This window comes from Bombus bifarius, unplaced genomic scaffold, assembly GCF_011952205.1.
Source record: "Bombus bifarius isolate JDL3187 unplaced genomic scaffold, Bbif_JDL3187 scf7180000007992, whole genome shotgun sequence".
Classification (NCBI taxonomy): domain Eukaryota; kingdom Metazoa; phylum Arthropoda; class Insecta; order Hymenoptera; family Apidae; genus Bombus; species Bombus bifarius.
In genome coordinates, this window is record NW_022884373.1 from 3,564,564 (window position 1) to 3,587,293 (window position 22,730).

The 22,730-nt window shown below is 38.6% G+C and overlaps 3 protein-coding genes across 5 annotated transcripts in view; 2 read left to right on the plus strand and 1 right to left on the minus strand.

Moving 5' to 3' along the window:
• Window positions 1-22,730, plus strand: part of LOC117205705 (origin recognition complex subunit 2) — a 113,043-nt gene that overhangs the window by 87,040 nt on the left and 3,273 nt on the right. The window contains exon 12 of one of the 3 annotated variants that reach the window (XR_004487277.1): window positions 16,772-16,896. The exons of 1 other annotated variant lie outside the window; for it this stretch is intronic. The gene's annotated coding sequence lies outside the window, so the exon portion shown is untranslated. Of the gene's footprint in view, window positions 1-5,199; window positions 5,247-16,771; window positions 16,897-22,730 lie in introns of those variants that run through there. One more of the 3 variants, XR_004487275.1, reaches the window with a different exon arrangement.
• LOC117205706 (protein roadkill) overlaps window positions 826-22,730 on the plus strand; it is a 44,316-nt gene continuing 22,411 nt past the window's right edge. The window contains exon 1 of the mRNA XM_033444400.1: window positions 826-1,483. Coding sequence (XP_033300291.1) covers window positions 1,371-1,483 — 113 coding nt within the window. The 5' untranslated portion in view covers window positions 826-1,370. The remainder of the gene's footprint in view (window positions 1,484-22,730) is intronic.
• Window positions 12,205-12,898, minus strand: LOC117205710. The gene is made up of 2 exons (XM_033444405.1): window positions 12,478-12,898; window positions 12,205-12,319 (listed from the first exon to the last, which is right to left on the minus strand). The coding sequence occupies exons 1-2, from the start codon at window positions 12,864-12,866 to the stop codon at window positions 12,289-12,291; spliced, it is 420 nt and encodes a 139-aa protein (XP_033300296.1). The 5' UTR covers window positions 12,867-12,898; the 3' UTR covers window positions 12,205-12,288.

Sequence of the window (22,730 nt, forward strand, 5' to 3'; positions counted from 1 at the left end):
ATTATACAACCATCCATAATCACCGATCGTTTCTGATCGTAAAAATACAATGGTTTTCGCACAAAGCGTATTAAACAGAACACGTGTTTATTTTTTGTAAAATCAATTTATTTGCCTGTACGACGATTTACGAATAGAGTGTAGTGTGTGGAACGATTCTCAACGCCCACATTGGGTACGTTTTATTAAATTTGTTTTTTTACGGCTTTTTACGGTATAATCTATACATAGCAGTACGTTCCAGAAACGGAAATATATTTTACACAATGGCCATACACGTGACTTTAATTGGAGGGAGAAATAATTGCCTCCACCTATGAAAATGTGCAAGTGTTCGTACAAAACGCGTACGTTCCTGAATGCGGTTACATCAATGAGCGTAGCTTCTTAATGCTATTACTGTAATTTATGACCGCGCTATATCGTTTCCTCCTAGTGTATATACATACACATGCATTACCAGAGAATGGAAATATCGGAAGCATCATCGGTATTATTTTTGCGTGGCTGAATAAAGAACGTGACTCGGAAGAAGACGGTCGGGAGAAGAGTGTGTGAACTAGCTGAGGAAACCTTTCGAGAATACGTTACGTATGAGAACATAGTTCATATAATTTCGTAGCAGCATGCCAGAAAACTTGCATTGGCGAAGAGGAGCTTCCTGTAGGAGGGAGCCTTGGGTACCCGGCGGTGAACCATCGTTCTAGCGCGACACGAGGTCGCGAAAAGACACGAGCATCACCGAAGCTCAGTCGAACGCGGCCGAGACGTAACGAAAGCGTACGAGGCCGCAGCCACAGGGGTGGGGACTCGCGGACGCTCAGTAGCTGAGCTCAGTCGAGCCAGCGCCGTGATCGGAGTTGGAATAGTGACTGGCGAACTGTGTTCCGAGCAGGCGTATCCGCTCTCGGCGTTCTAGTCGCTCCTGTAATCACGCGTACACGAAATTAATTCGGTTCGGCTGGCAAAACCGAGGTCGAATATTCGAATCAGTCGTCTCGTCTCTCGTTCGATCGTTTCTTTGGCTCCCGCCGTGTACTCCTCCTACAACTTCTCTGTCTTTCCCCGTCGTACACGCTCGATTCACCGACAGTTTAGTTGTCGCTGCCCGTTAACCGCCGTGATTGACTGTCGCGAAGGCCTTTTTTTACGGAGCCGCTACAGACATGGCAGTGAAAATGCGGTAGTGACAGTGGTACACTAGAGACAGGGATAAGAAGGGAATCCCTGACTGCGTTTTGTAGGCGCGAGGACGCCACGAGTTTACTCGAGAAAATCGAAGTGAACGAAATTACGGGGAGAGGCTCCTTGAAGCCCAGGGCCAGAAGTTATGACGAGCTCGTGTGTTCGAGGACGAGGAATTTACGCGCATGTGTCCAGTGGGATTTAGTGTCGGCGATAAACCATTCTTTCCAGATCTGGATACCTTGCTCTCGACACCTACGGGACCTGGATTATCTCATGTCAGGATGGCGCTGGCGCGGTACGTACTTTCCTCTCTCAACACTCCGAACCTCGTCGTCATTGCGTTTAGGGTGGGTCTTTGCTCGGATGTATTTGTTTTTCCTCTTTCTCGTACCTCGTTCAATATTAAGTGTTTTTATTGATCCAATACCACGGTTCGACGTAGCCAAGCGTTATCGGTCCTCGTTATTTCGGGTTATTCATGGTTTATCTCGATAATATTATGCGTAATCGTATCATCGTGATAGGACAAACACGTTGTGGTGGTCACCGGTGACCGGCATTTGTCTTTTCTCGCTATGGCTCTAATGGTCACCGACCACTGACGTTACTAAATTTTTCCCAACGATTGAAATAGTAGATCAGTACTAATGAAATGTCGATTTTCTCGATAAAACGTTAACTGTTACATGATTCGTTTTCCTTCTTAGCGAACTAATCTATGTATTGACAAATTGTCTATGTAGAACAGATGACACGTCTAACCTCTAAATGCAGAATGTAAGAAAATCCACGGATTCTCTTGACGTTCATGACAACCAATAACAAGATTTTAATATTTTTATTAGAAGTCTTCTTGACATTGTATATGCAAAATTTATACTAAATTTCTTTTTTTTTTTTTAATTGTGATTGACAATTGACGTTCAAACAAAATTTAATAGGTGACACGTCAAATTCACAATTTGGGAAGACATTTCATATGCGCTAATCTAATAAGATAATCTTTTTTAAGATAATTTTTAAGAATTTAATCTGTGATTAAATAATAATCTTTAAATTAAACGCTAATTATTGTATATCTATAGGAAATTGCATTGTATTTTTACAACAGTATGATAGAACTCGTTTACACATTTCATGAGAAATGCGTTTTTCGCGAATGTATACCGGTGTCCCTTTGTTTTGAAGTATTCTGCTGCAGATGCCGGTATCTGCTACATAGAGTGCGCACTGGTCAACGACCTATTCCTACCATACAACTATAGTCAACAGATTTAACAGATTTATATACGCTCACGGGTATATTTACATAGCTGTCGTATGTGTTCTTTCTCGACGTGATGCGTACACGATACCGGGAGTCGTTATTAGTTTGAAAGTTCTTGGTCAAGTCGGTTGCATGGCGAAGCAAAGACGTCAAGGTTAGTACACCTTTTTACGTTAAGTCGACCTTCCGAGTACGATGCGGGCTTCGTTACGGTTCGACAATCTGCCTTTATACTGAAACGTTTGACCGTGAATATGAGTCGATTTAATTCAAACATAGAAACATAAACAATCATATCTTCCGGTCAGTTATTTTCTTTCTCTGTTTCTCTTTCTTTGTGTTCAGAAAATTCTTCGATCGACAATCGGTGCCACTACACACGCTGACTAACGTCTACATATAAATATATAGTTACGTACGTTTTTGTTATGTCGACTGAAGACTTCATTTTAAAAGTATATTCGTACATTTGTAACGAATATTAGCCTACAAAGTTGTAAAAATGCTTTCGGAAGAAAGTCATGAATTTTTGTACATTATTTTGTAACATGGATCATAATCACGAATGTATATAGCGGTGAATAAAGGAAAGTTCAAGATTGATACATTATGAATTTCGATCTTAGAAAGACAATAAAATCTGCGGGCGGATATATATACTTAACAGATTAAATAGAAATAATCGAAAATAAAGGAAAATCCACAAAATATCGAATGAAAACGTAACAAAATTAACATTGAGTTTATATCTTTTTACAGGTAGAAACACAGTTTTAAGAGGAAATTTCATCTTTTCCACGCTTCGGGGAAAGGAAAGTTTTATTTGTTGTATCGTCAGTTTTGTTTTATGTTATAATATAAAATTATAATTATAAACGATTTTATCTTGAATTTTTGTTTTAATATTATGGAAAATCTGAAACAAGGGTCGAGTTTATAATTATTCACAGCACTGTATATTATGTTTGCATAGTGATCGCCCTTATTATTATCTTATTAAATATAAATCCGTTATTAAAATTATTCCAGCTTTTTATATCTTTTATTTTATAAACATTCTTTTGTCCGCCACTGCATATTACTTTCTCTGTTCAAACTTTTTATCAGCGCGATAGAATACGCAGCGTGGTAGTAAACAGCCTTCGTAGCACATACTTATGCTCGCGTACGATCGAATCGTGACAGAACTGGCAATGAAGCTTTCTACCAAACCCGTGGTCGTGCTCGTATGCAATCGCCAACACAACAACATCGCCTTGTGGTCTAAACCATCAGCGGTTAGAATGTATTTCTTTGTGGCTGCTTTATCGAACGTTGGTTTATCTCGCGGACGCAACGTTGAAGGCTTCTATTGTAATATTTCGTTCGATTCGGTTTAACAAAGGTGGGGGAGAATAGTGTCGAGAGCAAACGAAACATTTAGTAATTGAATGTAGCGAATTAAACAATGGTAGGGTATCGTACGAGCCGACAAATGGGCGTACCACTAGTAGTTTCACCGACAGACCTTCTCTTGATGAAGACTATTACTCATTACACTTCCTGCCCGGCAGAACGCTATCGACTAAAGTGATGAATCACGAGGCTATAAGCAGATCTTCGACTTTATAATTACAATTTAATGAATGCGGCTACGATGATCGTGTGGAACTTCACCTGCTGCTAACCTTGGCATTGTACAACTAAACTTTAGCGCGAACTTACATTTCCAACCAGCCACTTTTTTATGGTTAGACCTGCTCAATGCTTGATGGATTAAAAGTACATGTTGCGTTTTAACTTATTAGCGGGTTACAAGCGTACACGTGATTGCATATGCATCAATGCATTTGAGTATACATTTGCTTAAGCTTGTCATTATAATATTGTTTACCACGTTGGATAGTGGTGGATGAAGTTGTCGGAATTAACTTCCTATATTCGTTGGAATTTGTATTCGATGACGCGTTAGTTTCTAGTTTTTGTGTAAAGTAGTCTATCGATAACAAACGTATCATGAAAGTAAAGATGTAGAATGTTTAATTATTCAAATGGTTTTTCTTTGGGATTTAAATGACGATACGTTGTTAAGGAATTCTGCGCTACTATTTTCGGAATACTCCTTTTTCCCTGGTGTATCGATAAACATTTAGAAACTTCGTGTATTTTTGAGCTTCTTTCTTTCTTCGTGCTGATAAATTCTTAAAAAATTCGAGATCTTGCTGTTCCTTAACGGTCGATAAATGCTTGAAAATATATCACATGTTTTCATGTCTTTTTCTTTTTTTTGTTTAAGCGTGAATCGATGAACATATATGTTGTTTGAGTGACTTTTCATATTTTAAACTGATACTATTTTCTTTTTTTCTTTTTTACCGTATTTTCACTCTTTTTTAGGCATTGATTTACCTCGACCCTTTCTCTGACAAAATCGAAATCAAGGTAGTTCGCAATGAAGCCACTAAAAGTACATAGAAAGTTCACGCTATCATAACTTCTCCGAAATTGTCTGGCTCGAGTTCACACGTGAAAGTTTCACATTTGAACAGAATTTCGAATATAAAATCACTCCGTTGGTCTTTCTCATCAAAACGGTTACGGTTTATATTACGTGAACTACAAATAAATCTTGATTTTTTTTTTTAATACATACATCGTATTAATTTACACTGTTCTTTTTATTCTAGTTTTTCAACGTATTGAAATATGCAGTATTTAATCTGACTTAATTTCGTCTACGAATAATCTGACTCCTTTCTGCGTAGATATATGTAATAGGGTCCAAGCGATTAACCAATCGCGTAAAATCGTCTAATTGGCAAGAGAAGCGTTTCTCCCGAGGACACTCGCTGCGCGAAAGGTAATTTCAAATCATTAACATAACTCAAAGCGAATCGACTGTCGTTCCACGATCAATCAGTGTCTGGTGAAATTACGTTAAACGCTTTACGATGAGAATTGATCGACTCCTGGGTAGTGGCAGTTCCTCACCTAGGACAGATGTCGGTCGATGCAATTCTCTTTCTACGATATTGCGTTAATCCCATGAGAAACATCTATCGAACCTCGGAAAACGTATTGGCTATAGATTACCTGCAATTAATCCTCTGATTTTATCGCAATTTATCTCCTTGAAAGGGAATAATTAATTTCAACTACAACTGTAATATTTGATAATTTATTTGACTTTTGGTTAAAATTTCCGCGATGGCGTTTGGTATAATTTCCGCGATTCGCTGCGTTACTCGATCTACCATTTCATAATGAAAGGAATTAGCGCAAGAAATCGACCAGCTTCGAACTTTAAACTCGCGTGTAACGAGCGTCATTTAGAATCATAGAAAAACCAAACTGATTAGAATTAATCGTTTTGTGTTCGAGAAACTTAAAGAAAATTAATCAATTTGGCTCGAGTAACCTCGCGGCTTCCGCACATCTTTTCGAATTTGTTTTACAATGTTATCTCAATGCTAATACGATGTCAAAGTGTTTCGTTGCGACGCGTATGATTCGTTCATAAAAGGTTTTCGTATCAACATTTCAGACACTTTGGTGAATCATTGGACGTTAATTTCCATCTGTTGGAAACACGGTGAAGCGATATAGGTTCGGCGATGAATTCGAGGACATTAACGACATGTTCGGTAGCGTAAAAGTTTTTAGCATAACGTACTCACTGATTGTCGCGTTAGATGAATCGGAAAAGCTCTTCGACCTTGCGTTACGGCGTTATCGCGTTTGCGTCATAATATTTTCTCGTCAGTGACACACTGAAAAAGGCAGAAATCGCTTTGAATGCTCTTTGTCCCCTTCGTGTACACACAGCTGTTCCATTATCGTTGTCTGACGACATCTAAAATATTCTTGCCCTTGTATACACTTGCATACATATACACTCATAAGTATGTATCTGAACACTTTGATCGATTCGTATAATACGAAGTAATAGAAGATGAGTCTTATTAAAGTTCAAAAGTTCTTGGCGAACAGGTATTCTTATAGAATCCGAAGAATACAAAATGAAATTATGTAGTAACTCATTATGTTTGGAACATAAATCCTATCTGCCACACATCATTTTATGAATAATTTACACTGCTACTAAGAGGCGACATTTCGTGACTGTAATACGCACTTCTTTTTGTTTGTCTATCGATCATCGTATCTGCGGTTGATACTAAATTGAAATATCATTGGAAAATCATACGAAGATTATATTTTCTGAGTACAAATCGTTCATCGTGCATTTTCCATAGGTATTTTATAATACAAAGGAATATTCAATTGTAAGGTACATACTAAAATGCGTTAAATATTATAATTAAAAGGGGTACACAAGGAACGGTCGAAACACAGTATATTATACATATTCATGAAGGTCTGCAAATTTATTAGCATATTTTCTAGATAAACATTAATCTTATGTATCATTTCTTACAGTCCCTTTCTCTCTTTCAATTCAAACAGATGATAACCAAAATAAATTGTACTAATATAATATAAATAAGTATCAATTGTATTTATACGATTATAGAGGAGAATGTTTGTGAAGCTCGTCAATGATTTTGAATTATTAAATATATTGTCTGCGATCTTTTCTTGATTGTTGATTCTAGTCGCTCTTCCGTTTTTCCCCGCGGAAAGTCTCGAAATATCCTAGCTCCAAGGCAATGAATTACCCCGAAATAGAACGTTGTTTCTTTGAAATCGTATCGATCTTCCGCGTCCTCGTCGCCTCCTTAACACCGTCGACGTCGCGTTAAATTTAAGATCTCCCCGTGGAAACTTTAGAAATTTCATCGTCGTGCTAATGTCCATCGATTAATCATACGAAAATATCGCTCTCTTACACATTAAACATACTATCGTTAGAAAGTCTAGAACTGTTTGGAATCTTTATCTTTGTTTCGTGTTAGTTTAATGCGAACAGTTTTGAAATAATCGTTTCATTTTCAGAGTACTGCGAAAAATATGGCATAAGGGCAATATGTGAACAATATTGTTACTCACGTTTATCTCATCCTCCCTATATTTTTATCCATTTTTGTAACTTTCTATCAGCAAGCGTCCATTTATTGATATTTCTCCTTTGTTCTACATTGTTTGTAACCGAGCTTCGACAAGTAGATAAGTAAAATACTGACGCGTGTTTGTATTAGGAAAACGCGGATGATCGGTATACCAAAAATTGCGCAATTTACTTTCAAACCTAAATTCGTGCTATGTTATCTCTGAAAAAAAATGCTGTAACGTGTTGCTTATCATCGTCAATATTTCTGATCCGGTGACTTGACATTTCTGACACGAGGAACACAGGAAGCTGGAAAAAAGAAATATATAATTGTCGTAGCAATTAGCATTTGCAATGATAATTTCTAATAACTTTTACATATATCGTTTGGAAAGTGCGAAAATTACATTTGCGATGTTATCGTTTCATGAAAAATCATACTTTGTTTTCTGAATCGGTCGTGCGTACTGGTTGAAAGATATCGTGACGGTGACAAATTATAATAATTCGACTAACAAGTCTGCTCGAAGTACGTAATTGCCTGACGATTATTTTTAAACGATTGCCCACCGTAGTCTGGGTAATTTGAACATGTTTGAAAATCATAAAAAGCCGAGACCGAGTGTTTCAAAATATTTACTTTTAATGTTGTGGTAATGGTTTTTACTGATTTTTATATGATAATTATCGAAATTCGTTTTTTTTTTTTTTATTATTCACTCATTTAGATATTTTATTGAATCGTTTAATAATGTTATCCCTTTAGTATTAATTCCTTAATTTAGCGTCAATTTTTTTAGATATGTTTGCTTTCTTATGGAAAAACCAAGTCCTTGAGTACAACGTTACACGTCGTCGGTAATTCTCCTTTCTCCCAATGTGTATACGAACACAAAGCGAAAGAACCTTCGATCGATCATCGTATCGTGGACATTGGTGCTCCGAAGCATTCTTACTGTCCTTTGCCTTCCCGTATAACAATTTGTATACATTTCAGCGAGGCTCGCTGCGTGGAACGGTTAAGTAAACTTGGTTAGCGCTCTCTAATTTTACGTGCTCGTACGTGGAGGACAGAATAATTGTCATTGGTGTAGGAAGGAACGATTGACATTAATTCAATGACGAAAGGAATGGAATTGAATTGAATTGAATTGGAAATAAAGTACTTTTTGTCGTTCTCTTTCTATTCTTGTTTATGTACACACTCTTCGTGCTTCTTTTAATCTTTTATTATTTTTATTGGCATTGATCTCGTTACTGAAGTAGAAGAATTCCATAACAAGTAATAAAATGTAGAAAATTATCTTTTTTTTTTTTACTGAGGAATGCTTTTAAACGTTTTTCTAAAAAAACATTCATCCCTGTTATTTGTTTCTTTTCTTTTTTTTTAATATGATTAATACGGTAGCCCTGCGATGTTTATAACTTTGTAAGATTTGATTTCTTGAAGAATCGATTTCCTTATTTTTAAATGTCCATCCTTTACGCATGTGTTGTTCGATAAATTTATAAATAAAAGATCTGCCAGTTGATTAAGCAATCTCGTTATAGAATTTTCTGTACTTCGGTACTTTGGGAATTTCCTTTTACTCCCAAAAGTAAAATTACCATTTACAAATTCTATTAAATAATCGAACACGGTAATACAAATAGGGCATGTTAACAGCCATTGAAACGTCCGTTGGTAATAAATTTTTATCGACAACTCCATCGCAACTTCGAAACCATTTGTCATTATCCCTGGTAATTCCACTCACTTAGCCTCTCTGATAGCACTATTTTTCAAAGCCCATAGACAGCCGCTCGTACCTCAACCTTCGAAAATCTACCAGGAATATCTCTGTGTTTCTAATTCACCCACTTTTTCCAAAACATTTTTCTTCTACCCAATCCTCATCAATCTTCACTGTTTCTTAGCTTCGTGTATTAACGTACATTTACCCAAGTCAGTAATTAATCTTTATTTATTTTTGCATTCGATGTCGTTTACGTAACTCAGAGTTGCTGCCATTTTTCGCTTGTTAATTCCGACCTGTTTTATAAATAAATATATCAGACTGTTGTTTTATAATTGGAATATATAATATAAATGCGATTGAATTTATTTTTAAAATGTATCAAACTCCCGTTGCTTTTTTACCATCGCATTGAAGCAACTTGATTAAAGCTATTAGTTCGCTATTGGTGTTTTTGAGTATCAGAGTTTCCTTCAATTTTCGTTAGTGCATAGATTTTCTATACCTCGAAAGCAGCCACGAAGAAATAAATTAATCTGCTGTTATTTCAAAGACAGTAAATATTCGTGTCCTTATACCTGCCCCTTAAATATACCTGTCCCTTTTAACTCTCCTCTCATTTTCCTTCTTAAATCACCTTCTTAAACATATATCACACGTAACTGTAAAGTCCAGGTAAAGCGAACGAAACCATCGCTTTCAGTTAACCCTCGTAAAATCTGAAAAGGTTTCTATGTACCGTTCAGAACTATCTTGGAAAATATGTACGTTTAAAAACATTTATTAAAATGAATGCACTTTTCTTAAAAGTTCAGCAGAAACAGTTTTTACTATAAACTCGTTTTATAGAAATAAGGCGTGATCGTATGTGTTAAAATGAAAATTGTATTGAGAATAGAAAGGTGTGTCGGTATATCTAAAATGAAAAGATATTTCGTTTCTGGGCTAGTAAAACGACTAATAATCGAGTCCATACGAAACTATTAGTTTATAACTTACGTCGTACTAAACTCATCGGTCGACAAAATATTAACCCTGTTACGGTTCTCGAATGTTGTATGCCTCTATCTCGCTTTACTATCATCGAAATAATAGCACTTTGAACATTTAAAGAGTCTCTTGAGCATAAAATTCAAGTGCGTAACTAACGAACAGCGATAACGTTATAGCAATATACCTGTACGAATTGCAAGTACAATATATCTCTCCCCAGGAACCGTAATAGATCGAGATATATTGTGTGCAATAACATTTAATTTCTGCAAAATATTACATTGCATTTGCGCACATTTTTCTATTGTCTAGATCATTTGCATCCTTGAAAATTTGTTAGCCTACGAAATTTACCTTATTTTAATAGTTCTAAAAATTTCAATAACCGACGATCACCGGGGCAATCGAACGTGTTGAAGTTGTTCGATCTTTCCAAACATGCTGCTGCAGCTACCACAAACAATGCTCTGTGTATACCACCTTGCACCACCCCATCTACTCCAAGAGAATCTTTCTCCCGGAAGTCCACAGCGAACCCTCGTTTCTAGTCTCGTACCATGATAGTCTTGTCGGAAAAACACTTTCAACGCTATTATTGTATCGCGACGGAGAGAGTCGAGGCCAATCGATGTCCGGTGCGCGATGAAATAAAGCTGTGCACAAAGGCGGACGCGTCAGGGCGGCAGCGGCGGCGGCGGCGGCGGCGGCGGCAGTGGAGGCAGTGGATCGCTTGCCGATGGTGGAGGGGGAACGGAAGGAAGGAAGGTTGTCCCTCGCTAGCGGCAACCTTCAGCTTCAAGGGTACAGGGCCGTAACCGACGTCCCCTTTGCTTTTTCGCCCTCTTCACTCTTTCCCTTCGTTGGCTTACCGAGCCTGTTTCGTGGAATGCAAAAGCTCGAAAAACGGTCTCACGTCTTCCACGAATTCTTCTTCCTCTATCTTCCGAAGGATCTTACGTTTCTCTGTCTAGATTTCTGTCTTACTTTGACTAATAATTTGAAAAGGTTTAAAAAGATTCCTCGAGTTTCTCGAGTCTGATCCAGTCTATAGATTTCTCATTTGTTTGCTTCTCTTTTTTTGGATTTTTGTGCAAATAGAAGTTGGACACAAGTTGTGGACTAAATTCGTTAGACAGATAACACTCTGTGTTACTCTGATTATGTTATTTTTCATTAACACTTGTGACGATTTGTAGCGTGTCTCTCGTGTCACAAGTATCCAAATTACAATGAACGTTATCATTAATGTCTAGGTTTCATTTCTTTGGTTATTCATAAATGTATATTTGCCGTATAATTTTTTGAATGATTTATTGTATAAGTTTTTGAATGATCCACTTACACAAAGCGTAAGAATGAACCCCTCTCTTTTCCTTTAGAATCTTTTGTCTTATGTTCATTCATAATGTTCTGTGAAGCTTCCTAAAAGTTCGAAGGGTCAGGAACACCCCCACCATTTCTCCAATTTCCCTTCCCTGTTTTTCCTTGCCGTTGAGGGAAAGTGCAGGTAAAGAGGGTCGATTGAAGGAAGCGATAGACGACGTGTCAGTTTGTAGCGGACTGCCAGATGATCTGTTTCGTGTGTTGCTTGACGTGTTGGTTTAATAGGATGGATTCCGAAGTCAGGTTAGTACGAATATTTTCTCGGGTTTGAAATTCGCAGTGTTATACGAAGCTTCATGTGGCTGTTTTCCTTGCGAGAAAGGAATGAATGTAGAAGAATGTCCGAAGGTCTTGAAGCCGTTTTTGTAGAGACTTTTTGCGTGATGGTGGTCGTGTTAATGGTAGGAGGAAAATGGAGTAGATTAACAAGACATCGTTAGTAAGCACATGAACTATAGGTCATTGTCTTTGATAAGGTTAGAAGAATGACGTGAGGTTGTACGTTAGAAAATGAATGGATTCGTATTACTCAGGAAAAACGGAGAAAAGAGATTTCCGCTTCTTCAAATTTGTTTATTCATCAATCGGTAATTATATCTTCCAGCAAGTATAAATTAGTTCACGTAACAGATTAATTTATTCGAAGATTAAAGATTAATTCTAGTTTTTCTTAATACGTAATAAAATTCTATCTTACCAATTCCTCGACCTTCTGCCCTCGATATTTTTATCTACTCGATACGTATATACCTCTTACAGCATCTATGAAATATAAAATAAGAATACCATTAAATATTAAAGAAGACCATGAATAAAAGAAAACTTTTTTCAAGAGCTTCAATATTTTATTAGAAACTTTTCGTCGAATACTTTTAACATAGAAGCTCACAAATTTTCTTTCAGAAGAAAAAGTCTATTACCTTCGTCGTTTCTTCGCTTCTCTCCTTCTTTTTTCAGTGTATACAGGATTCAAAGGTTCGTTCGAAAATCTTACAATAGCATTTTCGTGGAAAGATTTTCTTTGTAAACGGCAACCGTATTTTCGAACACTCTCTCCCTCCTGTTTCTTTCTTTTTGCTCGGCGTATACGTAGGACGATACCCAATGTCAATAGACCCTCACCACTTCTCGCATCCTTCTCGAACGAAACGTTAAGGGTGGCCAACACATGGGTGTGTCTGCGTCTGAAATGGTTTGTCGACGATGGTCGGTTGTCCCCGAGGAATTCCTGGGCCTGTTTGCTTGATCGAGGATCGAATGTGGATGAGTTTCGTGAAAACGGAGAAATGTCGATAGTATTTATATCCATTTATGGGAAGGTTGAGGGTGCCAAAATAGATAGAATATTCGCAATATGTAGACATATCACGAAAGAAATTATTTGATGGACGAAACATATTTCTACTTAGATTCCATATTTCCTTTTTTCTGTTTTCTTTCTTTTTTTAACTGTATGAATAATAATACGAGTCTGCGTTATTATCGGTACATTCTTTCCTAACTATCGATCTTATCATTAAAAAAGCGGAAGAAGAAAGTTTGTACAGTCGTTTCGAAATTCCTCCGAATCGATTCTTTTCAGTATACTCTCGATCGAGAAGTTACAGCCAAGGGCTAAAGCATCTAAGTCGAGCTTCCTCGCTCGGCGTAAAGTTTCGCCCTTGTTCTCCAATTAACCCGAATTGCACTCCGGCCTGGGAGCCGGACAAAAGCTCCTGCACAGTGGTTCACAACTTGGAACAGTGATTCTAGTATTATCGAACACGTAGCAAATTACGCGATTAACCTTCGATTAGGGTCGGTCAGCTATAACCCTGGTATTCCTGTTTTTAGGAATACGATTAAGGAAATGGAAACCAGATAGAAATTTGTCACTCTAATTAATACGTGCTTTGCTTTCGACATTTTCGATATATCGATAAAAAGAGCTAATGATGTCACGAATACTATCTTCTACATTTACCTTGAAATCTAGCATTATTTATGAGCTTGAGAATTTATGGATGTAAATCATTTTTGCTTCTTAAGAATCGTATATTTAATCGTGTACTTGCGTAACGAGACGTAGAAACAGAGCAAAAATGGAGTCGTAGCGTCACTTTAGCTTACGAAGGACTCGTGTAACATCCTAATTAACTAATTACCTAAAGAAAAGTATTTATCAACAAGTATTTACCAAAGACTTAGTAAACTCCTCTAATAGACAGTCTCACGTCGTCATTGTCCAAATGGTCGACAAATTCTATACCCTTGATGATGATGGTGCTACGTGTTCTAACAGTGAAATACATCCCCTTTGTGTGGCTCCTGTGGCCTGTCGAAGTTCGTAGGCATTTTCTCGAAAGGCAGCCGGAGAGAAGAGATTTCTTTTATACCTGGGGGAGCGGAGAACTTAACTCGCCAGGACTGCCGTTGGTCGGTTGGTCGTCCTTCTAGGGCCATAGGGCTTCTTTTCTCCTATTGGTTCTGGCGTGTTATATCCTGCCAAGGGCAGGGAAGCTCCCTGGACCCCGACTTGTTTCCAACAGAGGCCACTGGCCCCGCTACGTGGGATATACCGGACGACCTTGGGCCTCATGGCCAATTTGCGAGGTCCATTCCCTCCAGATGGGCCCTTACGGCCGGCTTATTAGCCACCAAGTCACTCGACAGCTCCTCCGATCCACAGAATCCTCCACGAACGTCGCGGTTTTCGGCGAGAACAACCTCCTTTTTGCTTCTCGTGTTTCCAGCCGCCTCACGAGTAATTCTGTGGTTTACCGGGCATCGGTGGAAATTTCAAGGGACGCGTGTCATGAATAATGAATGAACGTCTGGAGTTTGTGAATAGAGAGCGAAATTAAAGTGAAATTTTGGGTGTCTGTGGTGATTCCCGCGGTAGATCCTTGCTACAATAGAACTAGTAAACATTTAGAATCGTGGAACAGAGGTTTCTGGTTTCTCGAATTTTACGTGCCTTCGGAATGATCTGTGTGGTAGTTCGGGGTCAATGAAGATTTATAGTCGAAGAATAGAAAATAATAGTTCAGTTTGTGATAAAAGTTTTAGAGTTTAGAGTGACAAGGTTCACGGATATAAATAATGTGAATCGAAGTTTAAGTTTTCTGTCACGTTTTCAAAGTAGATTTAATTAACTCTATCCATTTTGAACATCCCGTTGTTCGGTTCTTTAAACTCGAAATCACGAATAATTGTTTGCAATCTATTGGAGTTCCCCTGTTAGCTCGTTTTACGTCATAAAAATGTTATTAACACTAACGAAAGTTCGACCTCCCGAATACTTCAACCTTTAACCTTTACATTTGCATATCCCGCACGATCATTGCGATTGCTCATGACTTTTTCGGATGTTCGTAGGCAATTTTTAACGAAGTCGTCAATTCTTAACTATTCTTGGGCATTCTTGACATCTTTCTGCGATCCTTGGTTATTCGCGATGAATTGTTATAACTGTCGGTTCCATCAAAATGATAAATCCTCTCGCCTCGTGTTATCCTTAAGTGTCGGATGATATTACGCGACAAGTATCAAATCGCCGTATCCGAGAAGGTTAGAAGCCAAAGGTTTACAGCTTACAGTGAGGTATCTAAATCTACTTACAAAAGCAACATTTTCATTTTGTCGTTCATTCTTGTTTATTCGACAAAAGTTTCGTCTTTCTTTGGATTCCTACGCGTCGTGGCAAACGTGACACGATACCTGTTAAACGTAATCATCGTTTAACAATTTCTTCACACGTACATCGTGATATAAAGAAATATACATGTGAAAAGAAAAGAAAATAATGATAGAATCGAATAATCGAAGGCATAGAACGTGAATCGAGTCACGTTCGCGCGGCGTACCATTGAAACGTCGTAAATAGCGAGCGAATATAGCCAAGAGAACGATGCACGACTCATCCTGGAATTCTTTGAAAGTCCACCCGGCAGTTCTGTTATTACGGAAACGCAGCCCGAGTACCTAATTGCGGTGAACAGATACAGAAGCACTGGCTGACTTGGAAATATCACGTGCGCCGTGCACTTGTACGTTTGACGGTAATTTAAGTCTCCTTACCGATCATTAGTCGTTGTTAATTCAGTTCCAGTACGTGTTAGCCACCTTGATTTTAACTACACAAAAAAGTGTTATCTTGACGCTTTTCGATCATTTTTCTTCGTTAATCCTTTTTATTTAGTTCTTAAAGCAGAAATGAAAGTTTTGGGTTGAGTAACCTTTTATTTTCACCATGATTTACTGATTGTGAGGTGTTTCGTTTAATCTTTACCATAATATCTACCATTTAATACGTTTAATGAAGCAATGGATATTTAATTAATAGTCAGTGAGTGTGTTACTGACGAACAATTTAAAATATTCGTGCGTGTGCGAGAATATCGTTTTATTCCAACAGAATAAAGATTAGAATTGCGAAGTAGGTTGTTTCTACGATATACAGATGGAAGAAAATCCGCTTTACCTATTTTCTTAATCGTTTATTCTGTACTTTGGAAAGCGATCAATTTACGTGTTACGAGATTCTTTTACTTTTGATAGCAGCGAATCTTTGTAACACAAATTCCTCATGAAATTTGGTATTTACGTATAATGGGAAATTTATGGAGCGACTATTTTTATGGAATAACGAGACCATTCTCACAAAATAGGAAATTTATTAATACCATGGATATCTGTAATGGGAATCCCATGCACGGAATAGATAATGTTCTCTCGGAGTAGTAAATAGATTAAAATCTTTAGTAACCATGTTATGAAACTAGCTGTTCTCATAATCGAGACAATGGAAAATTTTTTCGTATTAACGTGTTATAGATTCATTTCTTTCAGCTTGCCTTGGTATTTTAATCGAAATGTAACTGAATGTAATTTATTCGGTAATAGTTGGATGAGTTGCAATTTGTTGCGATGACACTCTCCGATATTCATGGAATTTAAATGCCAGTTAAATAATTGAGAAGATGACGTACAAAATGGCAGAAAAGGGGAAAGAAGAAAGAACGAGAAAAATAAGAAAAACAGGGATGAAAACGCGATTTAAATTTAACTCGCGCAATGCAAAGCTATTACTGTTTACGTTGTCTCATTAAACTTTTATTAACCTGAAAAGAAAGAAGAAAAAGAAAGGATGAACGCTACATTGACCTTTGCATCAATGATAATTCCGCTGACGTGAGTCACATTAATATGCATCGTTCTAATCTGCATTTCTAGGATTCATCGATGCCCGTTGGACTTCTCTTAGATTTTACTGCTAGTTACTACGTTCCTGGCGAAATGATTTCGAGGAAATGATTTATCTTTCGTTTACGTAATATGAGTCTAATCAAGTGCGCAACAGCTTTGATATTGAGTGATACTACGACTAATTTTGGGAAAATCCGACGTTGTAAAGGTATCGCTTCCAAGATATTATATTTATCTTTGCCTGAAATTCTATCGTAGAATCTAATTTGTTACAATTAGACGAGCCACTTAGAGAGCCATTTCGATTCAACTTTTTATTTTCTTTTTTTTTTTTTTTTTCTTTAGAATCATTTGCATCCTTAGAATTGTTGCGCGATCTAAGCAATCTCGACTCGTTTTATTTACATACGTTGATTGACGATGCTACTCGATGCTTCGAAACATCGCAATACGGAAGCTACTGTATCTTAACGTCGATTTGCATTAAAATTATGATCGTAACTAGATGCTCCGACTGTGGTTTCTATCCTTTTTCCTCGTTCGTACAAATTTCGCCAACATATTAAATTTATCCGACACGACATTTGACCGATATTTACACCCACGTACTGGGAACATCGAGACTCGCTCACCTGTCGTTGAGAACCGCTGTAATACGTCAATTCGAATCAATCCATCTTAGTCTGTCAAAAACATTTGCCAATGCATTCGACGGAACAGAAGGTAAAATCGACGCGCGAGACAGGATACTCTAACAGCGCAAAACGAATCAAGCAATTTGAACGTGAAGCGACGTCAGAGCGGTGCGCGAACCGTTGCGTCGGTTTCCTGGGTGTCGCTGTCGCGCGACACGTGTCCATTACGGTCTCAATGTCAACGTATGCAGAGGCACGTAAACGGTGTACAGTTGGCCGTTTTATCGAATTTTATCGTCGGACATGAGTCCTACGCGTGAAAAGAACGCCGCGTTCCGTCTCACGGACGAACTGGTTCTTCTCTTCTCTTCTCTTCTCTTTTCTTCTTTTCCTTGGACGCGGCCCGTGCGTGGTTATGTTTGCGCTACACACGTGGCTTTCCGTGTGTGTCGATCAGTGTGCTGAACAGCGATTGTGTGTCGGTGTGTCTTCTTTCACGTCCTCCGTTTTCTGCGCGCGTTGTCCCGACGCGGCGCGTAGCGACAAGCTGGCGCGTGCGAAACGCTCGCGCGCGCACCACCGAGTCGTCGCCGCGCCCTTGAAGAGAGTTAGCCTTTGTCTTATCACAGTCAGCTTGCGCCAGGCATCAGCCTTGACTTCGCCCCTCTTCCACACTCGTCTACTGACTGTGCTGCGAAAATCGACCGGCTGGCATCTGTCTCGCGCTGCCTCGCACGAACAAGCGAATTATCGTTGCTCACGGAGCCCAGCTTTCTTCTGTAACAGTCTTTACATCAATCTATATCGTTTCCACCAGCCGATTTGGAACTTGCTCGGCGTTGCGTATTCGCTAACAACATTCGGACGTTAAACATGATTCCCCTCGCTATTGTTCTATGTGACTTGTCGTTCATACCACACCTTATTATGAGGTGAGTAAATTCTTTCTGCTTTTAAATTCCAAGTACCGAGTCGTTAGAAAGACACGATTCGCATGGTTTTATTGGCGACGCGTACTACCGACGAGACACGTCTTCTTCTTTTTCGCTGTTTTTACATCTGCAGAATTTTCTGTACGAAGTATACAATGTATGGGAAGACTTAATTATCGACGAGCAGTCCCTAGACGTTGCATATAAGTATTCCATATAGGGAAACGTTATAAAATTTAAAGTACGAGTCAACCGATTAGATATTTTCCATATTGTCGGCCACGATAAGATTAATTATCTTATCCTAATTGATCAACGGTTCCTATACGTTTACTATTAAGTGTTATTAAACACAATCCCATCGATACGAAGCAAAAGCTATCGACTTGGTTGAAGAATTTTCATGGATTTTCATCCACGATATATATTCCTTCGTTACGTTTCACCAAGTTGATCGAAGCACGTGCGAAACGTGACTTTTCCTCGTGACGACGTTAACTTCGGAGCAGTTTTTAAACGTGAAATTACTTAACGAGGAAACTCTGGATTAATTCCTCGATCCACGAGTTTGCCTGATCCGCACGCACGAAGATAGCGTCCGGAAAGTTTGAGATTAAATTGGCCGTGTCGCACGAGCAGCCTGCAACTTCTCTCGACTCGGATCCGCTCGCGAAATCCGCTTATCCGCCCATGTATACGACGAAACTTTCGATCGTTACGAGCTTTAAGCGGTAAACGTTCTACCCGCTGTTGCTGGATTTCCATTTGCTTGGTTTTGCACGGGAAATTTGTTTCCGTGTCTTCGTTCCTCGCATTTGCTTTCCTATCTCTCTGCCTCTCTCTTCAGTTAGCTTTTTATTTTATCCTTGTCTTAATATATAGAAAGAAACAGAAAATTCGTTAGACATTCAACACGAAGATATTTCTGAAACCGCGTGTCTATCGAAAACAGTGTTTATTTTACATATAAAATTGTATACAAAATTAATAGATAATATGCTTATTGGAAATCTGAGAAAATACAGTACGAAGAGTAAAAGTTTCGAATTTAACACGTGGAAAAGATGGTCGTAAGAAGGGATTAGCCATTAATGAAAACATCCGAACATCCGTAGGACAGTTCGAACAACCAGTTTCTGTCAGTTCGTTGTCTTGTTTGCGCGATTTCTCGAAAACATTGCAGGCGAATTCACAATGGAAACGGGTATTCTGTTCTTCTCGCCTCACAACGTGACCGGGAATTTCTGCGACTTTTCCGGCGACAGCGACCTCGTCCGGTTTCCGATTTCTGTCGACGATCTCGGGTTTCGCATCTTCCATCGTCCTCGTTTCTCTTCGTGCGCGGAACCAGATAAAACGGCGGGCTTCGGATGACCAATCGTCGCAGAAACCACGCAAATTTATTAAAACGTTGCTGAACCTCTCTCATTGACTTTTCCGTTCGTTCTATTTCATTTTAACTTTCGTAATTAAAACAGTCTACGCTTAAAGCCTTCTCGATAAGAAATTAAACATAGATTGAAGTTAGCGTTCTTTGCGACATAATTTATTTCTTGGTCTTTTTTCAACGCAAATGTAACGAAAGTATCGTTGGTGTAGATATAATCGACGATCTATTGTCTCTAAATCGACGATCATTCGTTATTGTAAGTTAACAAAATCAATGGTTAGCGGCATATGAGTTATATGTACGAGGAGATTAGATTTCAATGTGATTAAATACAGATGCTTTGTTATGCAGATGAGCGGCCTCTTTCTTTGTGTGTATTTATAGCTAATTAAATAACTTCCAGCGTCTAATTTTAGATAACAAAAGGCAGTCGTGGATTAAATTCACGATGAAAGGTTATGAATAACGCAAGGCTCGTATCAAGCTAAAAAGATAAATCTCAGTTTTTATGCGTTAAATTGCAAAATAACGAATAATTATTTGAAGTAAGGACGAAAGAGATCAAATTATATCAGTATGGAAGACGTTCTAGTTCAACCATAGAATTACAAAATCTCTACGCAAACTTTCACTTTTTCCTCCAATTGAATGTACAAAGACCAACCTACTTTTAATTATAAAACACACTTGCTGCGAACATTCTCCTTAGAGGTACCTTGAAAAATAACTTTTATTTTTCGCAGTTACAATTCCTCGAGAATCATTCTCAGTGTGAGACGCGCGATCGTTATAATTGCGTTGTTTCAGCTTAGCATAGACGGTTTTCACCTAACTTCCTCGTTTTCACCGGTGAACTCGTCAGAGCTCTGTTCTACTTTCCCTTGGGTTCTCTTGGCCTGGCCCACGCCTTCGTCATACAACAGATTCGAAATCGGGTGGCCCGATTGACAAAATTTCAACATCAAATGCCCATGAATAGACCGAACTCGTCTTTGTTCCTTCGCATATTTCCATTTCTCCAACAAATCGTTTTATTCGCGTATACTATATTACGTATAAAAAGTATCTCTTGTTCACTGTATCTCGTAATATCATATAACGTCTGTCCGAAACGAATTCTTCATATACCAAACAATTTAACGTCACTAAAGATTCGATCGAATTAGATGAATCTGTACAGCTTGATCTTCATTAAGACGTTTGCATTTGTATGAACTTTTGACTGACCTGTCGTTCTCTCTGCACAGTAGTATTACATGCATCGATCAGACAATTTTGCTTCGTTAATCGATCGACTATTCTCGTCGTTTCTTGGAACTGATTACTCAGAACCAGCATCTAATATTACATATGTAAAATAAACAAGTGTATGTTAGATATTGACGTGTCACTCGCACCCAATGGAGGACAAGCATAGCCGAAATTTCCTGGAAATACGTTTATTCTCGCTAATCGATCGCAAGATGATTGCTCCCTATAACCGATCAGCAAAGCGTTACCGTATTCCTTCCACGAACTACACTCACGCGTGCATAGAAAAAGCGATCTGCGAATCGTCGTTGCTGGGATGCGGTCTCTCGTTTCCCACAAAATCGGATCGCCAGTATGCACACGAGCGGTCACGTTCCCTCCCACCCACGCACCCTACGTTCACCTGGCTTGAAACGTGGAATCACGATAAAACCGTTTATCTTTCTCTCGGCAAAATGTCGCTCGAAACACCGCGCGCCCCGAATATCGGCCCTCTTCCTCTTTCGTTCGACGCCTCGGACTGTATATCTAGCGCAAAAGCAACGTGGGAGTAAAACGTGGAAGTGAAAGTTAGAGCGAGGCAACATCGGTGAACGGGAGGGACGTCGTGCAAAAGGCGCCAGTTAACATGTCGACGGATAAGAGGTTTAACGAATGGATGTATCACGCTCGCCTTTTCAAACCAGATTTACGCTACTCGCAACCGAATTTTGCCTCTTTTCTTTCTCAGCTGTTATTCCCGCGTGTCGTCCAAACGAATTGTTCTTTCTCCGTTTTTGTTTGTTAGGCGATTTTGTCAGCGAATTGTCGTCCCCTTTGTGTTTGGACGTTTCGTTCTGGCAAAGATTAACATGGAACACCTGTGGTTACGGAAAGAAGCCTTATCGTTTAACGGAGCAACGTTCGAAGAATAGAGAAATCAAATCGGAAGTAACGCGATATCTTTATCTCTGTTATTTTATGTTCTCTTTTATTTTATGTGACACGCTAAATCCACACGAATTTTGATCTTACGTACATTATGGCTGGGTAATTTATCGTCTCGCGGCTTTGTCATCCTATGACTCGCTTCACAGCTTCATGAATTTTTATAGAGATGTTTATCGGCATTTTAATAATCCTGTTTGTCGGCTTTGCATGTTCGCCAATAGATTTATCTCGAATATTCTCATTTCTTAGTTTTTATAGCCACGCTGCGATGAGAAATGTGATAAATGTTACGATTATATTGCGACATTTAAGAAACTAGGAGATTCAATCTCCAACGCGAAGGAAATGCAGAATACTTTCTCGAATTGTCTTTAGTCGTGGCTGGTGAAAATTTTCGGTCGTTTCTTTCATTCTGTCGCGTTTACAGCGAAGTAAGAGTAACTTAATCGCGAGATTTCTCTTATCTGCACTTTTGCTGCTCGCAAGCAGCGTGTGTTGGAAAGTGAAAGGGGGGAAACGAGGCTGTTTTTCGTTTACCAAGCACTCGTTGTATATCTTCCGGAAACGGAGATACGTGTATCTTATCGAAGCATCGAAATCGAAGCAACAAATACTTCCGCATTTCGAATGTCAAAAATATAGTGCATTTGTCCCAAAACATAGCTATTCGATGATTTATTTCTATACAATATCACAGTTTGTAGTAAGCATCGATATAATATCTAAAAATTTCAAATATCCTATAACTCGTCGTAGTTCATAGATTCGAAAGATTCGATCGGAAGATTGGAAAATTTCAAAACGAAAATCGAATATTTTGCGGTCTTCTACGAAATTAGAATTTTCTG

What these genes read in the sequence shown, in the direction of transcription:
- LOC117205710 (XM_033444405.1), bottom strand. Translation starts at nt 12,866, where the DNA reads ATGGATATAAATACTATCGACATTTCTCCGTTTTCACGAAACTCATCC. An exon ending in GAAGCGAAGAAACGACGAAG is followed by an intron (nt 12,320 to 12,477) that starts GTAATAGACTTT and finishes TATATTTCATAG; the next exon opens with ATGCTGTAAGAGGTATATAC.